The sequence below is a fragment of the Podarcis vaucheri genome (assembly GCF_965113315.1).
Source record: "Podarcis vaucheri genome assembly, chromosome: 15".
NCBI lineage: Eukaryota > Metazoa > Chordata > Lepidosauria > Squamata > Lacertidae > Podarcis > Podarcis vaucheri.
The window spans coordinates 32,707,716-32,732,039 of NC_138753.1; the positions used below are offsets into that span (position 1 = coordinate 32,707,716).

Consider the following 24,324-nt stretch of genomic DNA (forward strand, 5'->3'; position numbering starts at 1 on the left):
GGCATACAGTGTGTTTCCATTGATACTCGTACAGTGGTACCTCGGGTTAAGTACTTAATTCGTTCCGGAGGTCTGTTCTTAACCTGAAACTGTTCTTAACCTGAAGCACCACTTTAGCTAATGGGGCCTCCTGCTGCTGCCGCACCACCGGAGCACAATTTCTGTTCTTATCCTGAAGCAAAGTTCTTAACCTGAAGCAATATTTCTGGGTTAGCGGGGTGTGTAACCTGAAGCGTATGTAACCCGAGGTACCACTGTACAATAGGGAAACTCAAAATGGAAGCCGCCTTGGAAGTTCGATTTCTGAGGCGCGTTTGAAAATGGAAGCATTTACTGTGTGTTTTTGGCGTTTGGGTTCTGAAATGTTTGTCAGTGGAGATGTTCAAAACCTGAGGTTCCACTCCATGTATTTATGTAGCTTCTATGTAGCACAGTGAAGTTTTGTGGGTTTTTTTTTTTTGCTGTGACAAGCACATGTTTTCAGTCCATATTAGCAGCAACCCCACACATGTATACTTGTACTGCACTCAGATGATACATTTTACTGGTATATTTATTATCTGTGGTCTGCATTCAGTGGCTCCCAACATGTTTCTTCATGGGTTGCCCAACAAGGGATTTTTTAAAATTTCCCTGGGAGAAGAAAGGCCAAAACTGGCACATTTCTTCCCTCTTTACTCTGGATAGGAAGGGGGGGTGTTCTTCCCTGTGTTTCTGACATGTGACAGAAAAGCTGCTCTGAATTGGGGAAGCTACGTCATTTTAGCATGTACAGTTCTGGATTTTTAAAAAATAAAACTGCTAGTTTGTGCCATCCCGTATGACAGATAAAGAACCGTAGGAGACTAAAGGGGAAAAGCACCTGTCCTTGGAACATTTTGTGGGCTGTTTGTTGCCTGAAGCACCAAACCAATGAATTGATGTTTGCAGGTGTGCATGTCTGTGTCATAATCATCACTGGCTGTTCTGTCTCCTGTTGACTGATAACCTCGTCCAAGACTGAGAATATAAATAGGTAATCTGGACTGTTTCAACACCACCACGTAATATGGCGGAGGAGACTTGGGAAACCTCACATGCTGTTTAGACCAGACTTGAGCGGGTTCTTTTTGTCTCTCTGCCCTTTGTAGAATGAAAACTAAAGCGAATAAGGTTCTGGCGTTTGGCTTTTCAATGATGCTCACTTTCGCAGCAGGTAAGTCCATAAGGTGGGGTAAAGCGTATCATATTGGGGCACAGCCAGTTCAGAGGATTTAAATTCAAAGAATCTTCAAGAATTATTTGGGACAATGCTAGCATCATCTTGGGGCCAGGAATGCTCTGTAAATAGAGCTGGAATTAGGAATTGGTGGGATTAAGAGGTTAGTATTGTCGGTGGGAATGGAATGGTTTTATAAGCCATTCAAGCACCAATGTATTACACTTTCTGTAGGCTCCCAAGCAAAACTGGGTTAACCAATCAAAAAGTGACATTCTAAAACTGAGTGCTTGCAGCACTTAATCCAATTTGTATGAATTAATAGTATTTCTAGAGCCAGTGTGGTGTAGTGGTTAAGAGCGGTAGCCTTGTAATCTGGGGAACCGGGTTCACATCTCTGCTCCTCCACATTCAGCTGCTGGGTGACCTTGGGCTAGTCGCACTTCTCTGAAGTCTCTCAGCCCCACTCACCTCACAGAGTGTCTGTTGTGGGGGAGGAAGGGAAAGGAGATTGTTAGCCACTTTGAGACTCCTTCGGGGAGTGATAAAGCGGGATATCAAATCCAAACTCCTCCTCCTCCTCCTCCTCCTCCTCCTCCTCCTCCTCCTCCTCCTCCTCCTCCTCTTCTTCTTCTTCTTCCTATTCCTGGTTTGGGATCCCAACATTAGATAGAAGAGCATTGCTCAATCAGACCAAAGGACCCAATAATTGGTTGCCAACAAAATCACTTGTGGGGGACATTTGGCCTTCTGGATGTTGCCAAACTACAACTATCAGCTCCATCAAGCATGGCCAGTGGACGGGAGTTGTACTGCAACATTTTGGGGGCCAAAGGTTCACCACACCTGAGCTGGGGGCTTCCAGGTTGCACAGAAACAAAAACAGCACACGTATTGTTACACTTCTGCTTACCCAAACAGGATGTGCAGGGGTGCAACTTTTTACTTTTTTTTTTAGCACTTAGGTTCAAACTTTATTCTCATTGTGATCCAAATCATAATTCAAACTTTTCAATAAAAGTTGTTAAAAGCCAAGAACTCTTAACACATGAATACGCTTACCCAGATTTAATTAGGAAGCGCATCCTTGCAGACTTATCAGTGTCTCGTAATATCTTGAGTTTAATTACATATATTCAGGTTCACCCTAATTGGTGGCACAGCTTAAACATTCCTGCCAAACCACCCCACTAAAACTCAGGAAATCTCTTCTGCCCCAAATGTTCTCCCAGGGTTACCCAACCTAAAGCACTCTTTTCCCCCCCAGGATCACACACACAAAAAATCTCACACAGAAGCACCAAAAACTATCCGTTCACATGCTTGCACCAAAGTCATGTACCATGTGCATAGATACATCCCTCCATTTTCTCCAAGCCTCTCCACGTACAAATGCTCTCCCGGGATTACCCAAATGGAAATGCACTCCCAGGATCCCCGCACCCCAAACCTCAATTTTGCAACCTGAATACATGCTCTGAGAATTCTGTGGAAATGAAAATGGCAGCTGCCAGCCTTTTGCTTCGCAGCATTCACAGCCACCCTTGTGAAAATGCGGAGACCAATATACACACACATACACACAGTGCTTTTTCTCTTAAAAAAATGTTTAGGGGTACAGTACTCTCATGGGACGCGGGTGGCGCTGTGGGTTAAACCACAGAGCCTAGGGCTTGCCAATCAGAAGGTCGGCAGTTTGAATCCCCGCGACGGGGTGAGCTCCCGTTGCTCTGTCCCTGCTCCTGCCAACCTAGCAGTTCGAAAGCACATCAAAGTGCAAGTAGATAAATAGGTACCGCTCTGGCGGGAAGGTAAATGGTGTTTCCTTTAGCTGCTCTGGATCGCCAGAAGCGGCTTAGTCATGCTGGCCACATGACCCGGAAGCTGTATGCCGGCTCCCTTGGCCAATAAAGCGAGATGAGCTCCTGCAACCCTAGAGTCATCTGCGACTGGACCTAACGGTCAGGGGTCCCTTTAACTTTACTCTCATTTTGACTCAGGAAAATCACCATTTTATAGTTCAAATTGTGGAAAATAAATACAGTAAATGGACAAAGACTTACAAAATATTTAGGGGTGTGCATACCTCTGCGTATCCCCTAGAAAAAAGCACTGTGTGTGATCTCAAAAGGGGCAGGGGAACATTGGTCTCAGAGCCAAGATGGAGTACAGTTTAGAGCAGGGGTAGGCAACCTAAGGCTCAGGGGCCGGATCCGGCCCAATCGCCTTCTCAATCCGGCCTGCGGGCAGTCTGGGAATCAGCGTGTTTTTACATGAGTAGAATGTGTCCTTTTATTTAAAATTCACCTCTGGGTTATTTGTGGGGCACAGGAATTCATTCATATTCCCCCCCCCCAAAAAAAAAAATATAGTTCAGCCCAGCACATGGTCTGAGGGACGGTGGACCGGCCCATGGCTGAAAAAGGTTGCTGACCTCTGGTTTTGAGTGTCAGAAAAGTACCTAATCCCCACTCACCAATGGAACTTCATGGGTGACCTTGGGCCAGTCACTGTCTCTTAGCCCAAGCAACCTCACAGTGTGGTGGTGAGGATAAAATGGTTGCGTACAAAAGTTGCGCACTGTGGCTAGAATTCCATGAGATTCTTCCAAATCAGCCTCTGGCCCCTCAGACCTCTTGGGCTACTTCCCAAGCTAGGCTGGCATTTTGTTTGGTTTAGCCTCATGTCCTTGCTGGTGTCGCTCAGTTGCAGGACTCATGTGCCATTCCTGTCGAAGGGTTAATGGAGCTAACCTTTGTGCCGTTCGGCAGAGACAATGCCAAACAGACGGATTCTGTTACACTCGAAGATTGTTCAGAGGTAATGCCTCTAATCTTACAGAATCATAAAACTGGAAGGGACCCGAAGGTCATTTAGTCCAACTCTCTGCAATGCAGGAATACATAGCTGCCTCATACGGGGATTGAACTCGCAACCTTGGCATTATCAGCACCACGCCCTAACCAACTGAGCTACTGTCTCTTGTTGGGTCTTCCGCATACTTACGTGGCATGGGTAAGGGGACGGTAGCTATAGCTATATTGGCGGAGATCATGGCCATTTCATAATATAGTACTTTATTAGTCAGGTAAACTGATAAAACTGCCCTTAATGACGACAGTGGCAGTGAGGTGCACTGGCAACAGGCTTCAGGCTTACCTGATGATATTGCGATCCAGTTTTAGAACGTTGGAGTAAAGTGTCGAACAATGTGAGGTGAATAACCCATGCACAATTTCCCAGTGAAACCTCAGCTCCATCTGTTATCTAGCCTAGATAAATCCACAAGCAAACTGAATATACTCAGAGTCGAGTGTGAATTTCATGCTCTTTATTCAGCTCGTGGTAGCAATGAATGAAACTTTCCCCAACATGTCTGCTATATATAAAATGAGTCCCGCTTTATTGGCTAATTCCGGGCTGCTCCTGTAGGCCAATCAGGTTGTGGATTCACTTCCTCCAGAAGTCTGATTGGCTGCTCCTGCAGGCCAATCAGGTCGCTGATTCACTTCCACCTGGAGCTGGATTGGGTGGCTCCTGCGGACCAATCAGACTGCTGCATTCTGGATCCTATTGTTCTAGGATTCAGCTCAGTACATAACAAATCTTTTGCTGGATCCTCAATGCTGCTAACAAAATTCTGGAAAATGATAAATTTAACTTGAGGTGAATTAGGGTTGCCTTTTTTTTGTTAGGCCTCCACTGCTTTTTCTATTGCATTGCCATACACCTGGATTTCCCCAGATGTTTTGCAGATTTGGCAAAATTCACCCCAAAACCATTTTTACACCTGAAAATCAGGACATGTCAGGCATTTTCCTGACGTATGGCAGGCCTAGGTGAATAGCGCTGGAAATCTTGATATGTGGTGTTAGTATCCAGCTATTTAGCTTAGTTAAATGCTTGCAAGCAGACAGTGGGGCTTTGATCATTCACTAAAAAAATTGGGGGAGGAAATGGTGGTTTTGTTGTTGGAATACTAAACATTCTCTGGAAGGTTCACGCAATGAACAGTTATTGGTGGTTGTTCTTTTTGCTTATATTTTTATTTTGTATTTATGGCATTTATGTGCTGTTTGATTATTCACATTTCTGAACAGTGTAAATAAACACAATCCACAGAAAACGGGGGCAACAAAATAATTCATCACAATTCATCATTTATCCTGCCCTTCCTCACAAAGCACCTATAGGTGGCAAGCAATAAAACAATACAAACAAAACAAACAAAAACAAATCGACAACAACCAAATGTTTTCACAATTAATAGTTTCAAGGTTGCCAGAAATAAGTACCTAACTCTTTCAGCTGGCAACAGGAACAGCAACTTTTTAAAACTCCCCCTAAACATTTGCAATAGGTTGGGCAGATATACATCACCATGAATATAAGCTTTTTTCTTTTCTTTTTTTGACATGGTGGCTTACCAGAACATTTTTGGTGGGGGGAGGGTATGTTATCCTGTTAATGTGTGTATTTTCCCACAGTATTTTCTAATGTGTTTTTGTGAAGTTTGGCATTTGTATTTCGTTTTTAAAAAGTTGAAAGAGCAGGAGGGAATGTTAGTAGCTGAATTTTACACATGTGAAGATTAGACAGTGTTTGAGAACAGAGTAGTTTAACAATCAATCCCTCTTCCCAGGGAACTCTGGGAATTGTAGTTCTGTGTGGGGAATAAAGTCTACTTGCACCCTTAACAAACCACCATTCCCAGAATTTTTTGGGGTGAGGCATGATTGTTTAAATGGCATCATAGTGCTTTAAATGCACGACGGGAATGTAGCAAACACTGAGCTAAATGCCCGACTCCATACAAGGCAGCTTTTAATAATAATAATAATAATAATAATAATAATAATAATAATAATAATAATATATTATTTATACCCTGCCCATCTGGCTGGGTTTCCCCAACCATTCTGGGCGGCTTCCAGCAAAACACTAAAATACAATAATAATTAAAAGCTTCCCTAAACAGGGCTGCCTTCAGATGTCTTCTGAAAGTTTGGTAGTTATTTTTCTCTTTGACATCTGGTGGGAGGGCGTTCCACAGGGTGGGTGCCACTACCGAGAAGGCCCTCTGCCTGGTTCCTGGTAACTTGGCTTCTCGCAGCGAGGGAACTGCCCTTGGCGCTGGACCTCTGTGTTAGACTTCAATTCTGGAGAGAGCTCCTTCCACCCCATTCCAGTCAGTGCAAAATCATTTAAAATATCAACTTGCCCTTAACTTCCTTTCACGAACTCTGTCTTTGAATGTGAAGGCCAGACAAATTGGTTTGTTGGGACACATCAGTTTTGCCTTCATGTGCTGCAGTACAGAAATAAACAAAGATGGGTGAACTCCACCTGTCATCATTTGTTATGGGCAGAGGTCTGAGAAATGGAACAACCCAGCACAGAAGGAACTTCCTTCACACCGGTCCTCTATAATGATCAATCTCTCTTATTTTATTTGCAGGAGGAGCCATTAGGAGAGTTTACCGAGGTTGCAGCAAAATCTGCAGGCAGCTCGTAAATATCAAAAAGAGCACGAGAGTCAATAACTTTTGCTGTGAAGAGGATTTCTGTAATATTCATAATGTTTGGGTTTAAAAATGGCTAGGCACATCCAGAGTTGGGGTGGAGCTGCTCCTACCAGCTTTCAACAGCAAAAGACCCATCCATATACTGGAGCACATTTCCAAGGCATTGCTGTGCTGATTTTTCATTTTAAGAAATGAGAATATTGCCTGCTCTGTGTCCACACAACAATGAATATTGTGCAACATCCCCTGTACTGGTTACATTATTCCTTGCAATGTATCCCCAAGGATGTGTAGAGTGGGAGGTGCATAAAAAGTGGGGTGTGGTTTTCTTTTAGCTCGGCTGTGCTGTTCCGGGGGACAGCTTTTTCTTGGGTACATGCAGGCACACCTATGCATGATGCTTACCCAAGAAAGAATGTAACTATCTGTAATGATCTCAGACAGGCAAGCAAGCCTTGATAAGAATTAACGACTCTCTGGCAGTTTTATGGTACGTTTATTTTTAAATTACATCCAGAGCGCGGTTCCCAGACTGCTGCTCTTTGAAACGAGTTGGTCACTCTGAGTCTCCGCCCCTGTCACAGCAAGAAGGGCACCAAAGTCCAGCCCTTCCTCCTTTGCACTTCTGTTGCACTTTAACCCTTTCAGCTCTCCGGGTTCGGGGAGAAGGAGGGTGTAATTCCCAATTCTTAAAAGAAAAACTCTCAGCTTGCTGTTTCTCTGCTGGTTGCATAGCAACCCTCACACTGCCACCTATCTCTCCCCTCCCCCCTCTTGTGAGCTGTCTGTGTCTGCTGCTCTAGCTGATTCAGGGAGCTCTTGGTGAAGGGGGGCCGAGCCTACCCCTCCTGCTCTGTCTGCAATCTTTCATCTCCAGAGTCGGACTCTGTCTTTCTTAGTACTGGCAATCCTTCGTCTCCTGAGTCTGACTCTTCCCAGTTCAATTCAGCCATGTCCCTGACACTGTCAGATTGAGACTTTGCATTCATATATGTAAATTTGACTAAAAATCTGTGTTTACATGCATGCACAGACACATACATACATATAATAAAAGTTATGTCATAGTGGAAAATACTGAAATATAGAGGGCCTAAGGTCTTCCCTTTCAACTGATTCATAATATTGAATAATACTATGCATAATCTCACTGGCATTTGTGCTAATTTTTATTATTAAGTCACCTTTAAAATATAAGAGGCGGCAAGTGTGTACCTTGTTACTAAATGATATGAACTGTTCATAAATAAAGAGTGGTGTTGCATGGCTTGCATCAGTGAAATAGGGAAAGAAGGGAATATCTTCACCTGTAGCCCCTATCACCCTACCTGAAAAAAAATCTGCTCCAGAGGCAGGGCAGGGCCGGATCTACAAATTTTGCCATAGAAGGCAAAAACGTGCATTGCAGTGCTTTTCTCCTGCGCTGTGAACACCAAGCGGCTAGATTCTATTATTGATTGATTTGAATATTTATAACTCCTACTTTCATAAAACACACCAAGGAGGCTTGCAAAATAGCAGGCTCTTTGTCCTCCTCTCCCACCCCGACCCCCTGACCCCATCCAAGCCATAGCTGTCAACTTTCAGATTTGAAAATAAGGGATCAGCAGCCTCACCTGTCCTGGGGACAGTCTACGGGATATCTAGCAATCCGGGGTAGCAGCGGGAAATGGCGCTGGAATAAGGAAATTTCCCGCAAAAAATGGGAAGGTTGACAGCTATGATCCAAGCAGCAGCAACAAGCTAGGCCATCACCATCTTGCTGCCATGCCCCCAACTCAGTGGTGTGGGCTCACCGGGGGTGGGGGCACGCTGGGGGTGGGGCATGCTACCAGGAGGCACACTCACCCACTGTAGCCCGCCGCTCCCACCCCTTGGTCAGGCATGACCAGGAGGGGGCATGGAACTGCAAGAATCAGAGATGGACAACACCACCTTTCTGACACTTGCGTCTCTGGGTCAGGCTTGACCCGGAAGCGGAACTAATGTGGCAGGGCATGAGGAAGCTGCCTCGGAGAGCCAGTGTGGTGTAGTGGTTAAGAACGGTAGACTCGTAATCTGGTGAACCGGGTTCGCATCCCCGCTCCTCCACATGCAGCTGCTGGGTGACCTTGGGCTAGTCACACTTCTTTGAAGTCTCTCAGCCCCACTCACTTCACAGAGTGTTTGTTGTAGGGGAGGAAGGGAAAGGAGAATGTTAGCCGCTTTGAGACTCCTTCGGGTAGTGATAAAGCGGGATATCAAATCCAAACTCTTCTCATGTGCCAGAGCCAGGCTCCAATGAGGGGGCCTGTCATGTGGGCGGCGCCTGGTTGTTCTGCCTCCCAAAAATGCGTCCTGGGGCCACGGCCCCCCTCAGATTCCCCATGCTGCGCCACTAACCCTCCTCTCCTCAGCGTTTGCTAGTCATGCCTAGCCTGATTGTGCCATGGATAAGGGAAAGGGGCTTCGGGGATCTGGGCTGCTTCCCACAGAGCAGCAGGAACAGGGTGTCGCTGGAGGATGACTGGGTGCTGAATCCTGTCTTTGGAACAGTGGGAGAGGTGATGAGGGAGGATGTTGGAGGGAGGGCAAATTGGAAGAAAATAGTCTCCCTTGAGTTAGCAGAGGGGCTAAGCCAGGATACAGCATAGGAAGCTGCCTCTTAGCAAGTCAGCCCATTGGTCCATCTAGCGCTTTACTGCACACACTGACTGGCGGCAGCATGCCAAGGTTTCAGACGGGGGGGGGGGGATTCCTAGCTCAACCGGGAGATACTGGTTTTGAACCTGGGACCGTCTGCATGCAAAGCGAATGCTCTGCCATCAAGAAAGGACCCTTCCTCAAAGAATGGTCCCTAACTCCAGAGGGTGAATTGTGGCCCACAGTGCAAGGCATGGTGTGGGATATTCAATTATGTACCAACAAATTAGATCAAGGCTAATTTCCCCAGTTTGGGGGGAGGACCAGGCAACTTGTTGGAGAAGGCTATAACGCAGGTGTAGGGAATGTTTTCCAGCCTGAGGGCTACATCCCTTCTGGGCGATCTTTCATATATATATATATACATATATATATGCTTTTTATTGGTTTTTCCTTTAATACAAGCGAACAAAATACAGTGAAATTTAACAGTCATTTACCCACATTCTTTCCTCACACTCTGCTGAGCGTTGACTTTCTTCCCTCCCTTCAACAGGCTTTCTTACTTCAGTTGCTTTTCCACAGTTTCTTATTGTATCCAATCCTATCTACGTTGTAATATTTATTTCACTCCTGCCAAAGTCTTCAAATTTCTGCAGTTATTACTTATATAATCTATAAATTTACTCCAATCTCTTTGGAATTTTGTTTCCTCCTGATTTCGGATCCTACAGGTCAGTTTGGCTAGTTCCACACAATCAACCATCTTTGTTCGCCACTCCTCTATTGTTGGCAATTCTGATACTTTCCATTTTTGGGCTAACAAAATTCTAGCAACAGTCATAGCATACATAAATAACCTTTGGTCTGCTTTTTCTTTTTCCTCTCCCATCAAGCCTAGCAAAAAAGCTTCCAGCTTTTTCGGGAATGTGTATTTAAATATCTTTTTCAATTCGTTATAAATCAGTTCCCTTCTGGGCAATCTTTCAAGGCCCGCATGCTAGAGGTGGGCAGGGACAGGGCCAGAGTCAAATGGGAAGAGAGCAACTCTTCTGAGCAGTAGACTAGTTTCTGTGCACATTCACAGCCCCTCCCAGTTTATTAATTGAGGAACATGTACTGCAACATGTGCTGGTCAAATCCAGCTTCTATGTCCAATGCTGCATCGCTTGTATAGCTGCTCAGGATCTTGACCACTTTGCCACTGGGTGCACCTCTTCAGGGATCCTAGAATCTTAGAGTTGGAAGGGACCCCAAGGGTCATCTAGTCCAATCCGGTCAATGCAGGAATATGCAGCTGTCCCACACGGGCTTCGAACCTGTAGCCTTGGCGTCATCCTCACTATGCTCTTAACCAAACAAGCTATCCAGGCTTCCCTGGTGAGTGCCCAACAGTAGTCAGCCAACATGAAAGTGGACCACTTTCCCTGGCATGGTTTCTCCGTTGCTGAAATTTCCTGAGCTGATGAAAAGGTTCAACGTGCTCATGACTAACCATACCTCAGTTGTCAGAGAAAGAGTTAAAATAGACCAAGTCCCTCCTGAATCCCCTTGACGTACACATAGTCTAGGGCTGCATATGCACCATACCTTTAAAGCGCCCCCCTCCAAGAAGTTTACCCCTCTCAGAGTCACGGTTTTCAGCACCATTAAATGGATCGTGCATGGGTAGGTAAACTAAGGCCCGGGGGCCGGATGCGGCCCAATCACCTTCTAAATCTGGCCCGCGAACGGTCTGGGAATTTTTTACATGAGTAGAATGGGTCCTTTTATTCAAAATGCATCTCTGGGTTATTTGTGGGGCCTGCCTGGTGTTTTTACATGAGTAGAATGTGTGCTTTTATTCAAAATGCATCTCTGGGTTATTTGTGGGCATAGGAATTTGTTCATATTTTTTTCCAAAATATAGTCCGGCCCCCCAACAAGGTCTGAGGGACAGTGGACTGGCCCCTGCTGAAAAAGTTTGCTGACCCCTGGATAGTGCCTACACAGCCCGGAATGCTGGGCTTTTAAAATAGCCTTTTGCCGTAAATATTAGCCAATGTACCAATGGCCCAACCAGCCCACGACATCATTATTTGATCTTTACTAGAGGTCCTCCACCCAACAGGGTCATGGTGCGCTTTGTGGCCTCATGAAAATGCCACCAGCTTGGGCTGCCCATGCACTGACCTTTTCCCAGTGAGAAATTCACTTTGATCAAAGACCAAATGCCCGTCATCTGTGGAACATTTCGATGCACTTCCTTCCTTCGCAGCAGCACCTAAGACGCCTGTCTGGATTTTGGTGAAACTTCGAGGAGAACGTTGCCTGCTATTTTCTGGCAAGGATTGGGAGGCGCTTAACAAGTGGCTTTTACTGCCACCAGGTGAGATATGGTTGCATCCTTATCCATTCTGCTCTTTGAGTTCTGGCTACAAGTTTTAACAGAAGTGATGTTGCCCGATGTCTGATTACTTTGGATATAAAGGTAAAGGGACCCCTGACCATTAGGTCCAGTTGTGACCGACTCTGGGGTTGCGACACTCATCTCACTTCATTGGCCGAGGGAGCTGGCGTTCAGCTTCCGGGTCATGTGGCCAGCATGACTAAGCCGCTTCTGCCGAACCAAAGCAGCGCACGGAAACGCTGTTTACCTTCCCGCCGGAGCGGTACCTATTTATCTACTTGCACGATGATGTGCTTTTGAACTGCTAGGTTGGCAGGAGCAGGGACCGAGCAACGGGAGCCCACCCCGTCGTGGGGATTCAAACCGGCGACCTTCTGATTGGCAAGTCCTAGGCTCTGTGGTTTAACCCACAGCGCCACCCGCCAGCGGCGTAGCGTGAGTTGTCAGCACCCGGGGCAACGCAAGTAATTTGCGCCCCCTAACCCGGGGCAAGGCAAGTAATTTGCGCCCCCCTAACCCCTAACCTGCGAGTTGCCGCTGGCGCTGCCGCCCAAACGACGCCGCGTGCCCGGAGGAGGAGGGGGGCAGAGAGGCGAGGAAAATGCAACGGCCCAGCAGCTGCAGCAGCACCGGCAGAGGCGGGGCTGTGAGGAGGGGCTGCCTGGCGCGTCCTCCGCGGCGAGCGCTGAGAGCCGCTGCCTGCCGGGCGCCTTCAGCCCCGACGCGTGCACAGCTCGTTGGTTCCGCGAGACATGCGGCTCCGCTACAGCCTGCGCCCGAGGCTCTTCGGCGACTCCGGAGGCAGCGAGCGTGCCCCCCCCCGATGTTGCGCCCGGTGCGGCTGGCACCCCTGGCACCCCCCACGCTACGCCACTGCCACCCACATCCCATTTTGGATATAAGCAGGGGTTAATGAGGAAGCAGGGTATGCAAGACATCCTGTGCGATAGGATGAGCCCCGCTCCTGTGGAGATGGATATCACAACCTGCCATGGAGTTCTGCTCTGGATCAGTATTGACTGGAATTCCATGGAATTCCAAAGGAGGAGATGATATCTCTGCAGTCACTTTGGGGCCCCAGCATATGCAGATGGAAGATCCAGAGCTGTTGTTTACTAGAGATGGCAGAGACATTTCCATTAAAAGGCAAGCTCAACAAATTTGTCCCTTCTAAAGCTATGTGCAAACCAAAGAAAGCAATCCTTCAAAATTTGCACAAGTTTCTGAATTTTGCAATGCCAAGTAATGTGTACAAAAATCAGAAACTGGGGTCAGGTGTGCATATAAATGCACATATTAGTGAAAATAACATGCAAGGTGTATTTGTAAGGGGAAATCACTTTGCCAAAAAATGGGGAAAATTGCATTAAATCTGCATAATAGGAGAAATTTGCACTAAAATGTTGGTTCTTTTTCATGACTCTCTCCCCCCCCCCAATCCACAAACTGACGTGAAAATGTGTTCTTGAATTGTATGTTCTCATTTATTTTTTCTTAAAGATTTCTAAACAATTGAAAGGGTAAAAAACCCCAAAACATTTCTGTTAGCCTGTACAAGTCATATCAAAGGTACTAAATACCTTGCATGCTTGCTAGATCGGATTCATGGGTTTATTTTTCTATCTGATCCTTTTAGAATGAAGGCTCCGATAAATAAGATTGTGGCTCTTGGCTTCTTGATAATACTCTCTTTAGCAGCAGGTGAGTCCTAAAGGCAGAGGTATCTCCTCTTCCCCCAGTACAGCCCGTTGAGAGGATTTCAATGTCTCTTTCTGTAAGCTGTTACATAGCACCCAACTAGGTTATAAGGTGGACACATTGAAACCAACAGAGAAGTTAGTCATGATGCCTAACTTCAGTGTATTGTTTTCCCTGGGCCTGCTCCAGGGGCAACTTGGTTGGACACTACCCACTACGTCTTCATATAGTTTCATATGACTTAAGCTGGCTTTTCATACTGGTTTAAGGAATGGAAATTTAAAATGTTCAAAAGAGTTTTAATGTTGTTGTTTTTTAGTATTATATATGTGCAGGGGCGTAGCAAGAGGGATGCAGTGGGTGTGGTCCACCCTGGGTGTCCCCACTGAGGGCAGTGACAAAATGGTGGGCGGCACTCACCGTGGGGCTTGCAGCGCGCCTGAGCCACGTGTCTCTCCTGGGAGTGACATGGTGGCTTGAGCTCCCACAGGCTCTGCACTGCCCCAAACAGTTTGCCCGTTGCCTCCCCCTCAGTTGTAGGGTGGCTGAGTGGGAGGAGGCAGGCAGACTCTTCAGAGGTGAATGGTCCTGCGTGCCGCCCCAGGCGCCCAATCAGCTTGCTCCGCTGCTGTATATGTGTTGACATAGTTTGTAAGCTGCTCTGGGAAACATTTTTGGAGGGATCTATACCTGTGTGTGTGAAAGAGAATGTATTTATGTATCTGCACCTAAACCCACATGTGCACACATACATATACAACCCCGTAAATCAGCCTTTCTCAACCTGTGGGTCCCCAGATGTTGTTGAACTACAACTCCCATCACCCCTAGGTAGCAAGGCCAGAGCTCAGGGATGATGGGAGTTGTAGTCCAACAACATCTGGGGACCCACAGGTTGAGAACCGCTGCCTTAAATAATTGCTGCCTACTGTGATTAAGAATTCCTTGAGATACTTCTGAGCTAAACTTTAGCCTCTGTAACTTCCTGTGACCTTTACTTCAGCTAGGATCTGTTGTGGTAATATTATTCTCTTTTATTTGGCTTGAGCTGAAAAACAGCAAACACCATCACTGATCTAACACTGTAACTAATACATCACACTGCCTCTCTGCAAAACAAGGAGTTTTTGACAAGTGTCCCAACGTTTTTCTATAGGGCAGAACCATTCCCTTAACTCACAGGTGTGCAATCCATGCCTTGCAGGTCACATGTGGCGCTCAGCCTTTCTCAGTACCGGTATCAGACTTTATTTCGGTCACAGACCAGCGTAAGATAAAATATATGGATAAACTGAACACTTAAGACTTAAAACACATAAGGGATTAAAAAAAAAAAAAACCCTAGTAATTAAAAGGTGATTAAAAAGATAGAAGGGACAAACTGTTAAAAGCGACTATTAGGGAGGGATGGTGAAGGAGCAAAGGTCTTGCATTTTGAGCCTAGCTTGTGGCACAAACCATCCTTCGACAAATATCCATCATGGCAGTGCAGAATCTAGCAACTGAGTATGTAACATCTGGGTTTTCATCTTCAAGCATGCAGGGAGGTATAAAGTTGTTCTGTGAGACTTGGGAATTTATGTAGTGTAGGCAAGATGAACCTTATAGTATTGGCAGTGAAAAAAGGCATTCTCTGTTGTTTCCAGTTGCCCAGAGTCACATGTGAACCAGTGTGGTGTAGTGGTTCAGAGTGGTGGACTCGTAATCTGGTGAACTGGGTTTGCTTCCCCACTCCTCCACATGCAGCTGCTGGGTGACCTTGGGCTAGTCACACTTCTCTGAAGTCTCTCAGCCTCAGTGACATACCCTCAAGCATTTCTCTGCTGAAAATAGGGATGTTTCTATTCCACAATAATATTTTTCCAATTTATACCCAGCTCATCAGACTGACTTCCAACATATGTAAGGGCATAATAAAACATTAACCATTTAAAAACTATACAGGGCTGTCTTCAGATGGCTCAGGGGGTTGGATAAATCCATACCCTCCAACATTTCACTGATGAAAATAGGGATGTCGTAAGGAAAAGCAGGACATTCCGGGATCAAATCAGAAACCGGGATGGCTTCTGTAAATCTGTGACTGTCCCTGGAAAATAGGGACACTTGGGGGGGGGTCTAGTGTGACCACCTCCATTGGGCTTTTGAGCCATCTGCTGCCAGCATATTCCCCTGAGGGAAAAGTTGCCTGCCCCCAGCCTTAACTCACCACTGCTTGCTGTGGCAAGAATTCTATGAGATCCTTTTGAACTCATCCCTAGCCATTGGCCTTTCTGACCATTTTCTCAAGATGGATTGTATTTGGTATGTTTATATCTATATTTTTGACCTCACATTCTCCCCCTTTCTGTTTGCTCATACAGTTGGAGGACTTAAATGCCATAAATGTACCAGTGTTAGAAAAGATAACACATGTTCAAAACAGAAAATCTGTGATGTCTCTCCCAGTAGATTCTGCTTCATTCAAAGAATTTCCAAAGGTGATTATGTGGGAAATAATTGTTTGGGCAATTTACTCTTAGAGTTGTGTGAAGTATTGAAAGAAGCAGGCTTGTGAGAACTAGTAGTTTGAAATGTATCCATTCCAAAATTCAATTTAATGTGAATTAATTTACTGCAAGCACACTATACTAAACACATTTCCCCCGTCAGATAATTCTGGGCATTGTAGTCACCCTGAGAGAGTTACAACTCCTGCAAACCCTTAACAAACTACATTGTCCAGTATAGGAGCCTACTCCTATGGGCTGAGGTCCCCTTAGTCGCCCTCCATAAAATATGTGAGGGAGTTGCCCCCCCCCAAGTTGATGGGCATTGCAAATCAAATGGTGTGAGTGTGCCACATCTTGTGATCAATTATGTGGGACGGAGCTTACTTGCCCCCTATGTTATTCAACTTGGCACCCCTGTTGCCCAGAACACTCTCTCTCTCTCTCTCTCTATATATATATATATATATATATATATATTGCATAAATCCCTGTCCTAGCATTGGAAGACAGGACTAATAGAATTTTAAAATTATTTTTAAAACTCCCCATCTGCTTCATGAACATGCATGCACAAGCAAAATCAAGCACAGACAAACCCCACCTATCCTCATATTTCAACACAGTATGGAGGAAGCTTATAAAACATGAGTCATGCATAGAAATGATGAGCATGTACCAAAACTCAGGGATTCTCTATGCAGATCCTCTGTAATCTTCTTTTCCCCACTTTTCATTTGCAGGGGGAAATATCAGGCGAGTGCACCGCGGCTGCACTTCAGTTTGTGTAACAGTCACCAACTTGAGCATTGACTTCATAAAGTACACTTATTGCTGCCAAACAGATTACTGTAATAAAAATAATATCTGGCAGTTTTACTAAGCTTAGCCTGATGTTCTGGAGTTTCTCTGTTCCTCCATTTTCCGGCAACTTAATGTCTGCATCCTTCAGTCCTTTGTTTGGTTTTTTTTTTGTTTTAAATATTCAAACGGTAACTTTTATTAAAAACAATGTGGAAACAATTTTATGGGATTTGGATAAAAAGGTTATTCCTGCTGTTTCGTTCCCTGATCAAACCTTTTAATAATGATTTTACAAGAGCTATTTATGCAATTATTATTTGCAGGTTTCGGTGTTAACTCCATAGTGTTCCCCTCCCCTCCAGTTCTCTTAAATTGTGTCCAAACCCTACATTTTGGTTCACTTTGATTTACAGTGGATGACCTGGCATGACTAGGAGCTGAAGTCCTTTGTTGAACAGACAGCAATAATATCTCTGACTGTGCTTTCATCTGGCCATACTTAAATGTACAACACTGTGAACATTTTTTCTGTATAAAGAGAGAACACTTGCAAAATAAAGTACAGTGGTGCCCCGCAAGACAAATGCCTTGCAAGATGAAAAACCCGCTAGACGAAAGGGTTTTCCGTTTTTTGATGCGCTTTGCAAGACGAATTTCCCTATGGGCTTGCTTCGCAAGACGAAAACGTCTTGCAAGTCTTGCGATTTTTTTCACTCCCCCCTTTTTCTAAGCCGCTAAGCCGCTAATAGCCTTTTAGCCGCTAAGCCGCTAAGCCTTTAATAGCTGCTAAACCGCTAAACCGCTAATAGCGCTAATCCGCTAATCCGCTAATAGGGTTGTTTCGCAAGACGAAAAAACCACTAGACGAAGAGACTCGCGGAACGGATTAATTTCGTCTTGCAAGGCACCACTGTATATGTTGTCCAAGAGGGGAAGAAAGCAAATGAGTGTGTTGAGTGGATTCTCATTTATTTCATAGAATTGTAGATTTGGAAGGGACCCTGAGGATCATCTAGTAGTTCAGCCCCTTGCTATGCAGGAATATGCAGCCATCCCAAACAGGCATTGAACCTGCAACCTTGGTGTTATCAGCACCGCACTCTAACCAGCTGAGCTATCCATTCTATTTTATGTGCTTACTTACAGCATTTTTACCCTGCCGTTTAGGCAAAAAGGCTCTCAGAAGGGATTGCAAAAATAAGCTCTAAAATAGTCTGTGTTACAGGCCCCTTGGGCCCTTTCCCATCAAATCATGCCCAAAGTGGATTATAGTGTTTTTAAAGTATATACAGGGTTGAGTGTAAAGGCGAAATTGTGCTAGGTCAGAACAACCCCCGGATCCTCTCCTGCGGTCCAAGATCTCATGAGAGCCTCCAGAGATCTTGTGGTAGCCTCCAGAGCCTGGTAAGAGAATGGGCCTTTTCGTTGGTGGCTCCCCGTCTGTGGAATGCTCTCCCCAGGGAAGTTCACTTGGCTCCTTCATTATACACCTTTAGGCACCAGGCAAAAACGTTGCTTTTTAACCAGGCCTTTTGTTGATTTGATTGACATCCAACACCCTTTTAGAATGTGGTTCTTTTTTGGGTGTGTGTGTGTGTTATTGGGTTGTTGTTTTTAATTTGACTATGTATATTGTGGTCTTATAATTTGATTTTGTTCTGTGAACTGCCCTGAGGTCTCTGGGTATGGGATACTGCAGGGGAGATGGGGGCATCAGGAAGGCCACCAGCTGGCTCCAGCCACCAGCCGGCAGCCGGGCGATCACCTTGGAACAGCATCCTTTGGAACAGCGATCCAATGGAACAGCATCAATTAGCGACACGAGCCTCAGATACATTTAGAAGCTGTGCATGCTCTATCAGCAGAGTGAATAAATCTTATCGCAACGGAAGTGGCAGACAGAGTCATGTGTAAGCATATTTACAGCATTTATTCAGCATAGTTCAGGAACAAAGAAAAAACAACAACATGTCTGCTTCCCTTCGTGTCCAGCTAAACAGCAAAGCAAAAGCAATATACAAAACGGAAGTTCCCAGCAGATTGTGCAGGAAATGTAAACAGGCATGTGACACACCTGTACCCTTTTAAGGTGGAACGGAACTATATCCTAACATATAAATCCAATAAAAATAAATAAATAAGCAAGCGTCTCCCGCCTCTTTTCTATTTATTTATTGGCAATCCATGTGATTGCATGAGTCAAACCAGTGTAAGTTGCGATCCCACTGCAGTAATACAATTCCATTAAACATATCAGAAAAGAAAAAACCGAATGATATAGTGGGGCCTTCAAAAGAGACAACAACAAGAAGTAGCCCATCAGCTGCAACAATGGTAAAACCCCTTTCCCTTGAAACAATTTGGGAGAGGGTTGCATCACTGCCCTTAAAAAAGAAGAAGAGAAGAGTTTGGATTTGATATCCCTCTTTATCACTACCCGAAGGAGTCTCAAAGCAGCTAACAATCTCCTTTCCCTTCCTCCCCCACAACAAACACCCTGTGAGGTGAGTGAGGCTGAGAGACTTCAGAGAAGTGTGATTAGCCCAAGGTCACCCAGCAACTGCATGTGGAGGAGCAGGGAAGTGAACCCGGTTCACCAGATTACGAGTCCACCGCTCTTAACCACTATACCACACCTAGGCCCTGCAATGTGACACAACACTACAGCTGTATGAGGGATTGTTGACCCAGTAAAGGGCTACCTTTGTACTAATTGCCCCACCAATAGTGCAACCCAGCAGGGAAGATGCCATTATTTAGTCAGCATTTCCAGATGTGTATATTAATTAATCAAATTTCTATACTGCCCTTTGTCTGAGGATCCCAAGGCACTTTACAATATAAAAACACAGGTTTTTATGGCTTCGGTGGGCGAACCGAACCTGCAAGCCATGGTGTTCAGCTGCCTATGAGCATTGATATTATCAATGCCTACCTGCCTATGTAGGCTCAGCATGATCTAAGGGGGAACATCAACTGCTATGCTCCCATCGCCATGTGCTGGGAGTGGGAGAAGAAGCTAGAGAACCTCTAGCCTGTTGGCACAGCTGATTCTGATCCTATTTTAAATCAGTTTGTGATGGGACATTCCTGTGCTCTTTCTTGGTTTACTGCTTCAGAGCTCTCCTGGAAATCCCATTAAGAGAGCTGCTGAAAGGAAGGGAGGGAGGCAGGCAGGCAAAATCCCGAGTGCATCAAGCACACACTTTGAACAGCACTGTGCTATCCCTTGCATGTTCCAGCTCCGAGATCATCCCCAGGCTAGTTAAGGATTGACGGTCCCAAGAGGTAATTAGTCATCTGGATTTGCTAAACGTGACCCACAATCCTGTGTTTATTTTGTTTTACTCTCTGTCTTATTTTTCAATTGACGGAGATCATCATCTGAAGGGAGGGAGATTCAGGGCAGCCAGGTGGAAGCACTTATTCACAGGGTGTGGTATTTGCTTCCACGTGAAGCAGTGATAACCTCCATCTAGCTGGTGGCCAAGGCTTTAAATGGATGCTAGTTGTGATGGCTATAAGCAGCCTCTAAGATTGGAGGCAGCCTGTCCTTGAGGGCAATCACCTCTCTTGCTTGTGGGCTTCCTGGAGGCATCATTCTGGCCACTGTGTGAAGCAGGAGCCCGGACTAGACAGACCTTTTATATGATCCAACAAAGGCTTTCCTTCTGTTCTCATAACCCAACTAGGAAGACCTTACTCATCATTAAAAAAAACGGCAAGCAATGTCAGCAACCCAACAGGTGAAGATGAACAAGTTTCTGGTTGGGGAGCTATGGATGCTTCTCAGCTTTTCCACTGGTAAGTTGAAAACTGGAAAGTGTTTCTGGTCTTGGAGCAAGATCATAACATCTTGTAAATCCTGTGTTAGGCTTAACCAAAATTTTGTGTTTCCCGCTTCTGCTATATAAGCGTAAGGTTGACTTTTCTTTTTTTAATAGGGTCTCTTTGCTCCCTGCCCGCCACTGAAAACATCCACATGCATTCCACCAATGACACGCATATGTAATGGGATGGAAGAATCTGTCAGTTACAGGAACCATCCACACTCAAGCAGTATCATCCCACTTTAAATAGCCATGGCTTCCCCCCAAAGAATCTTGGGACTTTAGTGTTAGGAGGCTCGAATTCTTCTCAGAGCTACACTTCCCAGACAATCCCAATTGGAGTCTGTTGGGTTGGGAAGCACTGTACATTTTTTGAAGGGCCTTGGCATTCTTCCCCATCACCTATCTCAGGTTTGAACCTGGGTCTCATTCTTCACTCTACCAAATGGCGCTTAAAAATAATAATCTCCCTGTTACAAACAGATTTCAAAAAAAAAAAAAAAGGTGTACGATAAGCCCTCTGTGTTGATTTCTTATCTCTCCATTTTCCTCTTCTCTCTCCTATTTCTGTTCCTCTCACTCTTTTGCCTGAAGGAGTGTCTCCACCCCCATTGTTCAGCCCGGACACTGAAGTCCAGCTCCGAGGGCCTTCTGGCAGTTCCCTCACTGCGAGAAGCGAAGTTACAGGGAACTGGGCAGAGGGCCTTCTCGGTAGTGGCGCCCACCCTGTGGAATGCCCTCCCACCAGATGTCAAAGAAATAAACAACTATCTGACTTTTAGAAGACATCTGAAGGCAATCCAGTTTAGGGAAGCTTTTAATATACATGGATTATTGTATTTTAATATTTTGCTGGAAGCCGCCCAGAGTGGCTGGGGAAACCCAGAAGATGGGCGGGGTATAAATAATAAACAACAACAACAACAATAATAATAATTACTATTTGCAGCAAATGCCATGTGGTGCTACTCTTGTGACAAGCCGATCCCAACGCTGCCTTGTCCCGAGGGAGAAGAAATGTGCTGGGCTGGGCAGGGAGCGGCATGTTTCACAAACAACGTTTACATTGGTAAGACAGCAAGGAAAAGCACAGCTGGGTTGACTCAGCAGGGAAACGGCACAATGTTCAGCCTGAGGGATCCAGCCGCTAGTAGGGCCAGAGGCAAAAGTGGGCAGAACAACAAATGTGATTCATACATTTTGTGCCACACAAAAGCTGAAGGCATCTACACGCATCTCTCTCGGGGCAAAGAAGAAGCACTGTGACAATCAAAGGACATATTCTGGCCAGCCAAAAGTACTTATGGGGTGGTGGTGGAGCAGGACCAGCAAGGGGCGTGGTCTAGGGAGAGGGGGTGTGGCTTAGGGGAGCCCCTAGGTCTGAGGTTCCCCACTACTGCCTTCCCATGAGGGGGCTTCCAAATGGGTCTCAGTGAAAATACCTTTGCTCTCAGCAAGCCTCCCTTGTGGTTCTGAAGGATTCACAAAAGCTGGTTATGTCCCAGAAGTTATCTCCACCTCTAGAGAAGTCAGAGCGAAACCAACATTTGACTGATTTGAATACCAAGAAGGGGGATTCCAGTCTGTAGCACCTTTCTGTGCAATCCTATACATGCATGAACAGAAGTAATTCTCACTGAGTTCAATAGGACTTACTCCTATGTAAGCGGGTGTAGGATCGCAGCTTTTGCCTCCTTTTTTGGCTGTATTGACATTATGAAACCTAAGTGGTTTAACAATCAATTCCCTCCCTCAAGAGTAGAGATACATTTCCTCCCCAGCATCAAAGCTCAAGTATACCCTATTTCCACATTAGTTTACCGTGTTGTTGATTTTAAAAAGGCCTCACAAAAGTGTGTTGCATTTCAATATGCCAGCAATTACTCCTAAAACAATGCATTTTTTGCACATTGCTGTCAACAATATATGCCTGTTTCAGGCATGCTTCTCTGCAAGATATACTTTTTTGTACACGTCCCCCCCCACCCCCGAGAACTGCAACACAACATTCATAAAAGTGCAAAATTTGAAGGATAGCTAGGTTTCAGGTCACATATTGTTTCAGGAAGTGGAAACTGATACGATTTTCTCACCATCCCTACCCAAGGTAAACTGAAAACTGGAGCTAGCAGATTTCTCTTTTCCTCAGGATTCTTCTTGGATAATGATCAGGGCCAACCCTACCATTAGGCAGAGTGAAGTGCTCACCTCAGGCCATAGATGCTAGAAGGCAAAGCAATAACCTCACACTCCTGCCCCATATCACTTAAGCAAACATAAGTCAGCTGGAACATAGGAAGCTTCTTCATGCTGAAGTCAGACCATTGGTCTATCTGGCTCAATATTGTCTACACCAGCCTTTCTCAACCTTGGGTTCCCCAGATGTTGTTGGACTACAATGCCCATCATCCCTGACCACTGGTCTTGCTAGCTAGGAATGATGGGAGTTGTAGTCCAACAGCATCTAGGGTCCCACGGTTGAGAAAGGCTTCTCTTCACAGATTGTCAGTGGCCACACAGTAGGTCTAATGGGAGCCTCAAATGTTTATGCACTGAGCTCTTCTATTCAAGAGGGAACCTCTTTAGACTAGGCCCCTTTTCAGATCCATGCTGAACTGTGGCCACCAGAGAGCCTTGACAGGCAGTCAGGTCAGAACAGAACAGAGAAGGCATGCTTAGAAAGTATCATATTGCTCTCCCCCCTCATGCACGTTAATTGAACCTGTTTGCGTTGTGTGTGGGCATCTTCTGAAAAGGGGTTTGTTCACTCAAAAGTGTAACTGGATGCTCAGAGAGAAAGGATGGAAGTTTGGGAATCCTCTAAATTGAGAATCATTACATCTAAGTATGTTGTGTCCCTTCCCCTTCATTCTGTAAACTGATATAGACCACAAAGGCTCTTGGGAAAGATATATCCCAACTTTCTTGAAAACTTATTCAGATATTTTCCCTCTTCCATTTTTGTTCAAATTCCTGCTCAATTTTAATCATCTGCGAGCTTGTGTCAATGAAAATTCCAGCACAGAACTAGAGCTCATTCTGTTGAGGTACCTGCTATGAGCATATGTGTAAAATACAAAGTTTTGCTAAATGAGATCTCAGGCTATGAAGAAAGATCAGCTGCTAATCAAGAATGCCCTTATATCACACAAGGTCCTTTACGTTCTTTCTCTTTTGGTTTCCAGGAAACAGCATGGTTATTTCTGAGGTTGGTTGCGTCCAGAATTGTCAGAATTCCAAATCAGAGGATCTTTTCATGTGGAATGAGTTCATTTGCTGTCACAGCGAATATTGCAATGAATAGGCTAGCGTAGCTTAGAGCAGCCACAACCTCAGTGTCAAGACATCAGAAGCAATGTGCTCTTGTCACTCAGGTTTTCCCCTTCTCCCAACTTGTTGCTCTTTCGAGAAACTGGAGGACAGATTTCAGCATGGGCCTCTTCTTTCCCAATCTGCAGCTGCCACCGCCAGACATAATGCTATTTTTTTCCCTTCTCGCATGTGCTGTGCTAACAGAACCAGAGAGGTCTTTGGAGTCAGGTGAGAGTCTATGAAGGAAGCTTTCCAGTTTTCCTCCCAACGATACTTTATCTGGATAATCTCCCCATATGGTTCCTTCTGTGTGTGAGCAAGAGTGTTTGGCCTGTTTAGAAATCAATTGCTCTTCCTTTACTTTGGCTCCTTGCTCCCCACCCTATCCCAGGAAGAGTGCTTTCAAGACAGATAACTAGCTGCTACTATAAAACTGTCCTGTCCTTCTGGCCCCATC

General features: G+C 45.3%; 2 protein-coding genes and 1 long non-coding RNA gene across 4 annotated transcripts in view; 2 read left to right on the plus strand and 1 right to left on the minus strand.

Annotated features, from left to right (window-relative positions):
* The window catches only part of LOC309519672, a 363,193-nt gene that overhangs the window by 322,145 nt on the left and 16,724 nt on the right, over nt 1–24,324 (minus strand). The window lies entirely within an intron of this gene.
* On the plus strand, nt 1,054–7,624 carry LOC309519753 (uncharacterized protein). Its single transcript, XM_082200870.1, has 3 exons — nt 1,054–1,195; nt 3,905–4,018; nt 6,657–7,624. The coding sequence occupies exons 1-3, from the start codon at nt 1,132–1,134 to the stop codon at nt 6,788–6,790; spliced, it is 312 nt and encodes a 103-aa protein (XP_082056996.1). The 5' UTR covers nt 1,054–1,131; the 3' UTR covers nt 6,791–7,624.
* On the plus strand, nt 11,599–16,804 carry PATE3 (prostate and testis expressed 3; the record flags this gene model as incomplete). 2 transcript variants are annotated; one of them, XM_082200197.1, is made up of 4 exons in its annotated part: nt 11,599–11,713; nt 13,371–13,435; nt 15,796–15,912; nt 16,665–16,804. In XM_082200197.1, the coding sequence occupies exons 2-4, from the start codon at nt 13,372–13,374 to the stop codon at nt 16,802–16,804; spliced, it is 321 nt and encodes a 106-aa protein (XP_082056323.1). In that variant the 5' UTR covers nt 11,599–11,713; nt 13,371. The 2 variants fall into 2 exon arrangements, with proteins under 2 accessions (XP_082056323.1, XP_082056324.1); XM_082200198.1 differs by lacking the exon at nt 11,599–11,713 and adding an exon at nt 11,767–11,815.

Bases quoted from the DNA above. Each gene is read 5' to 3' on its own strand.
- LOC309519753 (XM_082200870.1), top strand. From the start codon at position 1,132: ATGAAAACTAAAGCGAATAAGGTTCTGGCGTTTGGCTTTTCAATGATG. The intron at 1,196-3,904 runs GTAAGTCCATAA...GGTGTCGCTCAG, and splicing joins GATGCTCACTTTCGCAGCAG to TTGCAGGACTCATGTGCCAT. The intron at 4,019-6,656 runs GTAATGCCTCTA...TTTTATTTGCAG, and splicing joins CACTCGAAGATTGTTCAGAG to GAGGAGCCATTAGGAGAGTT.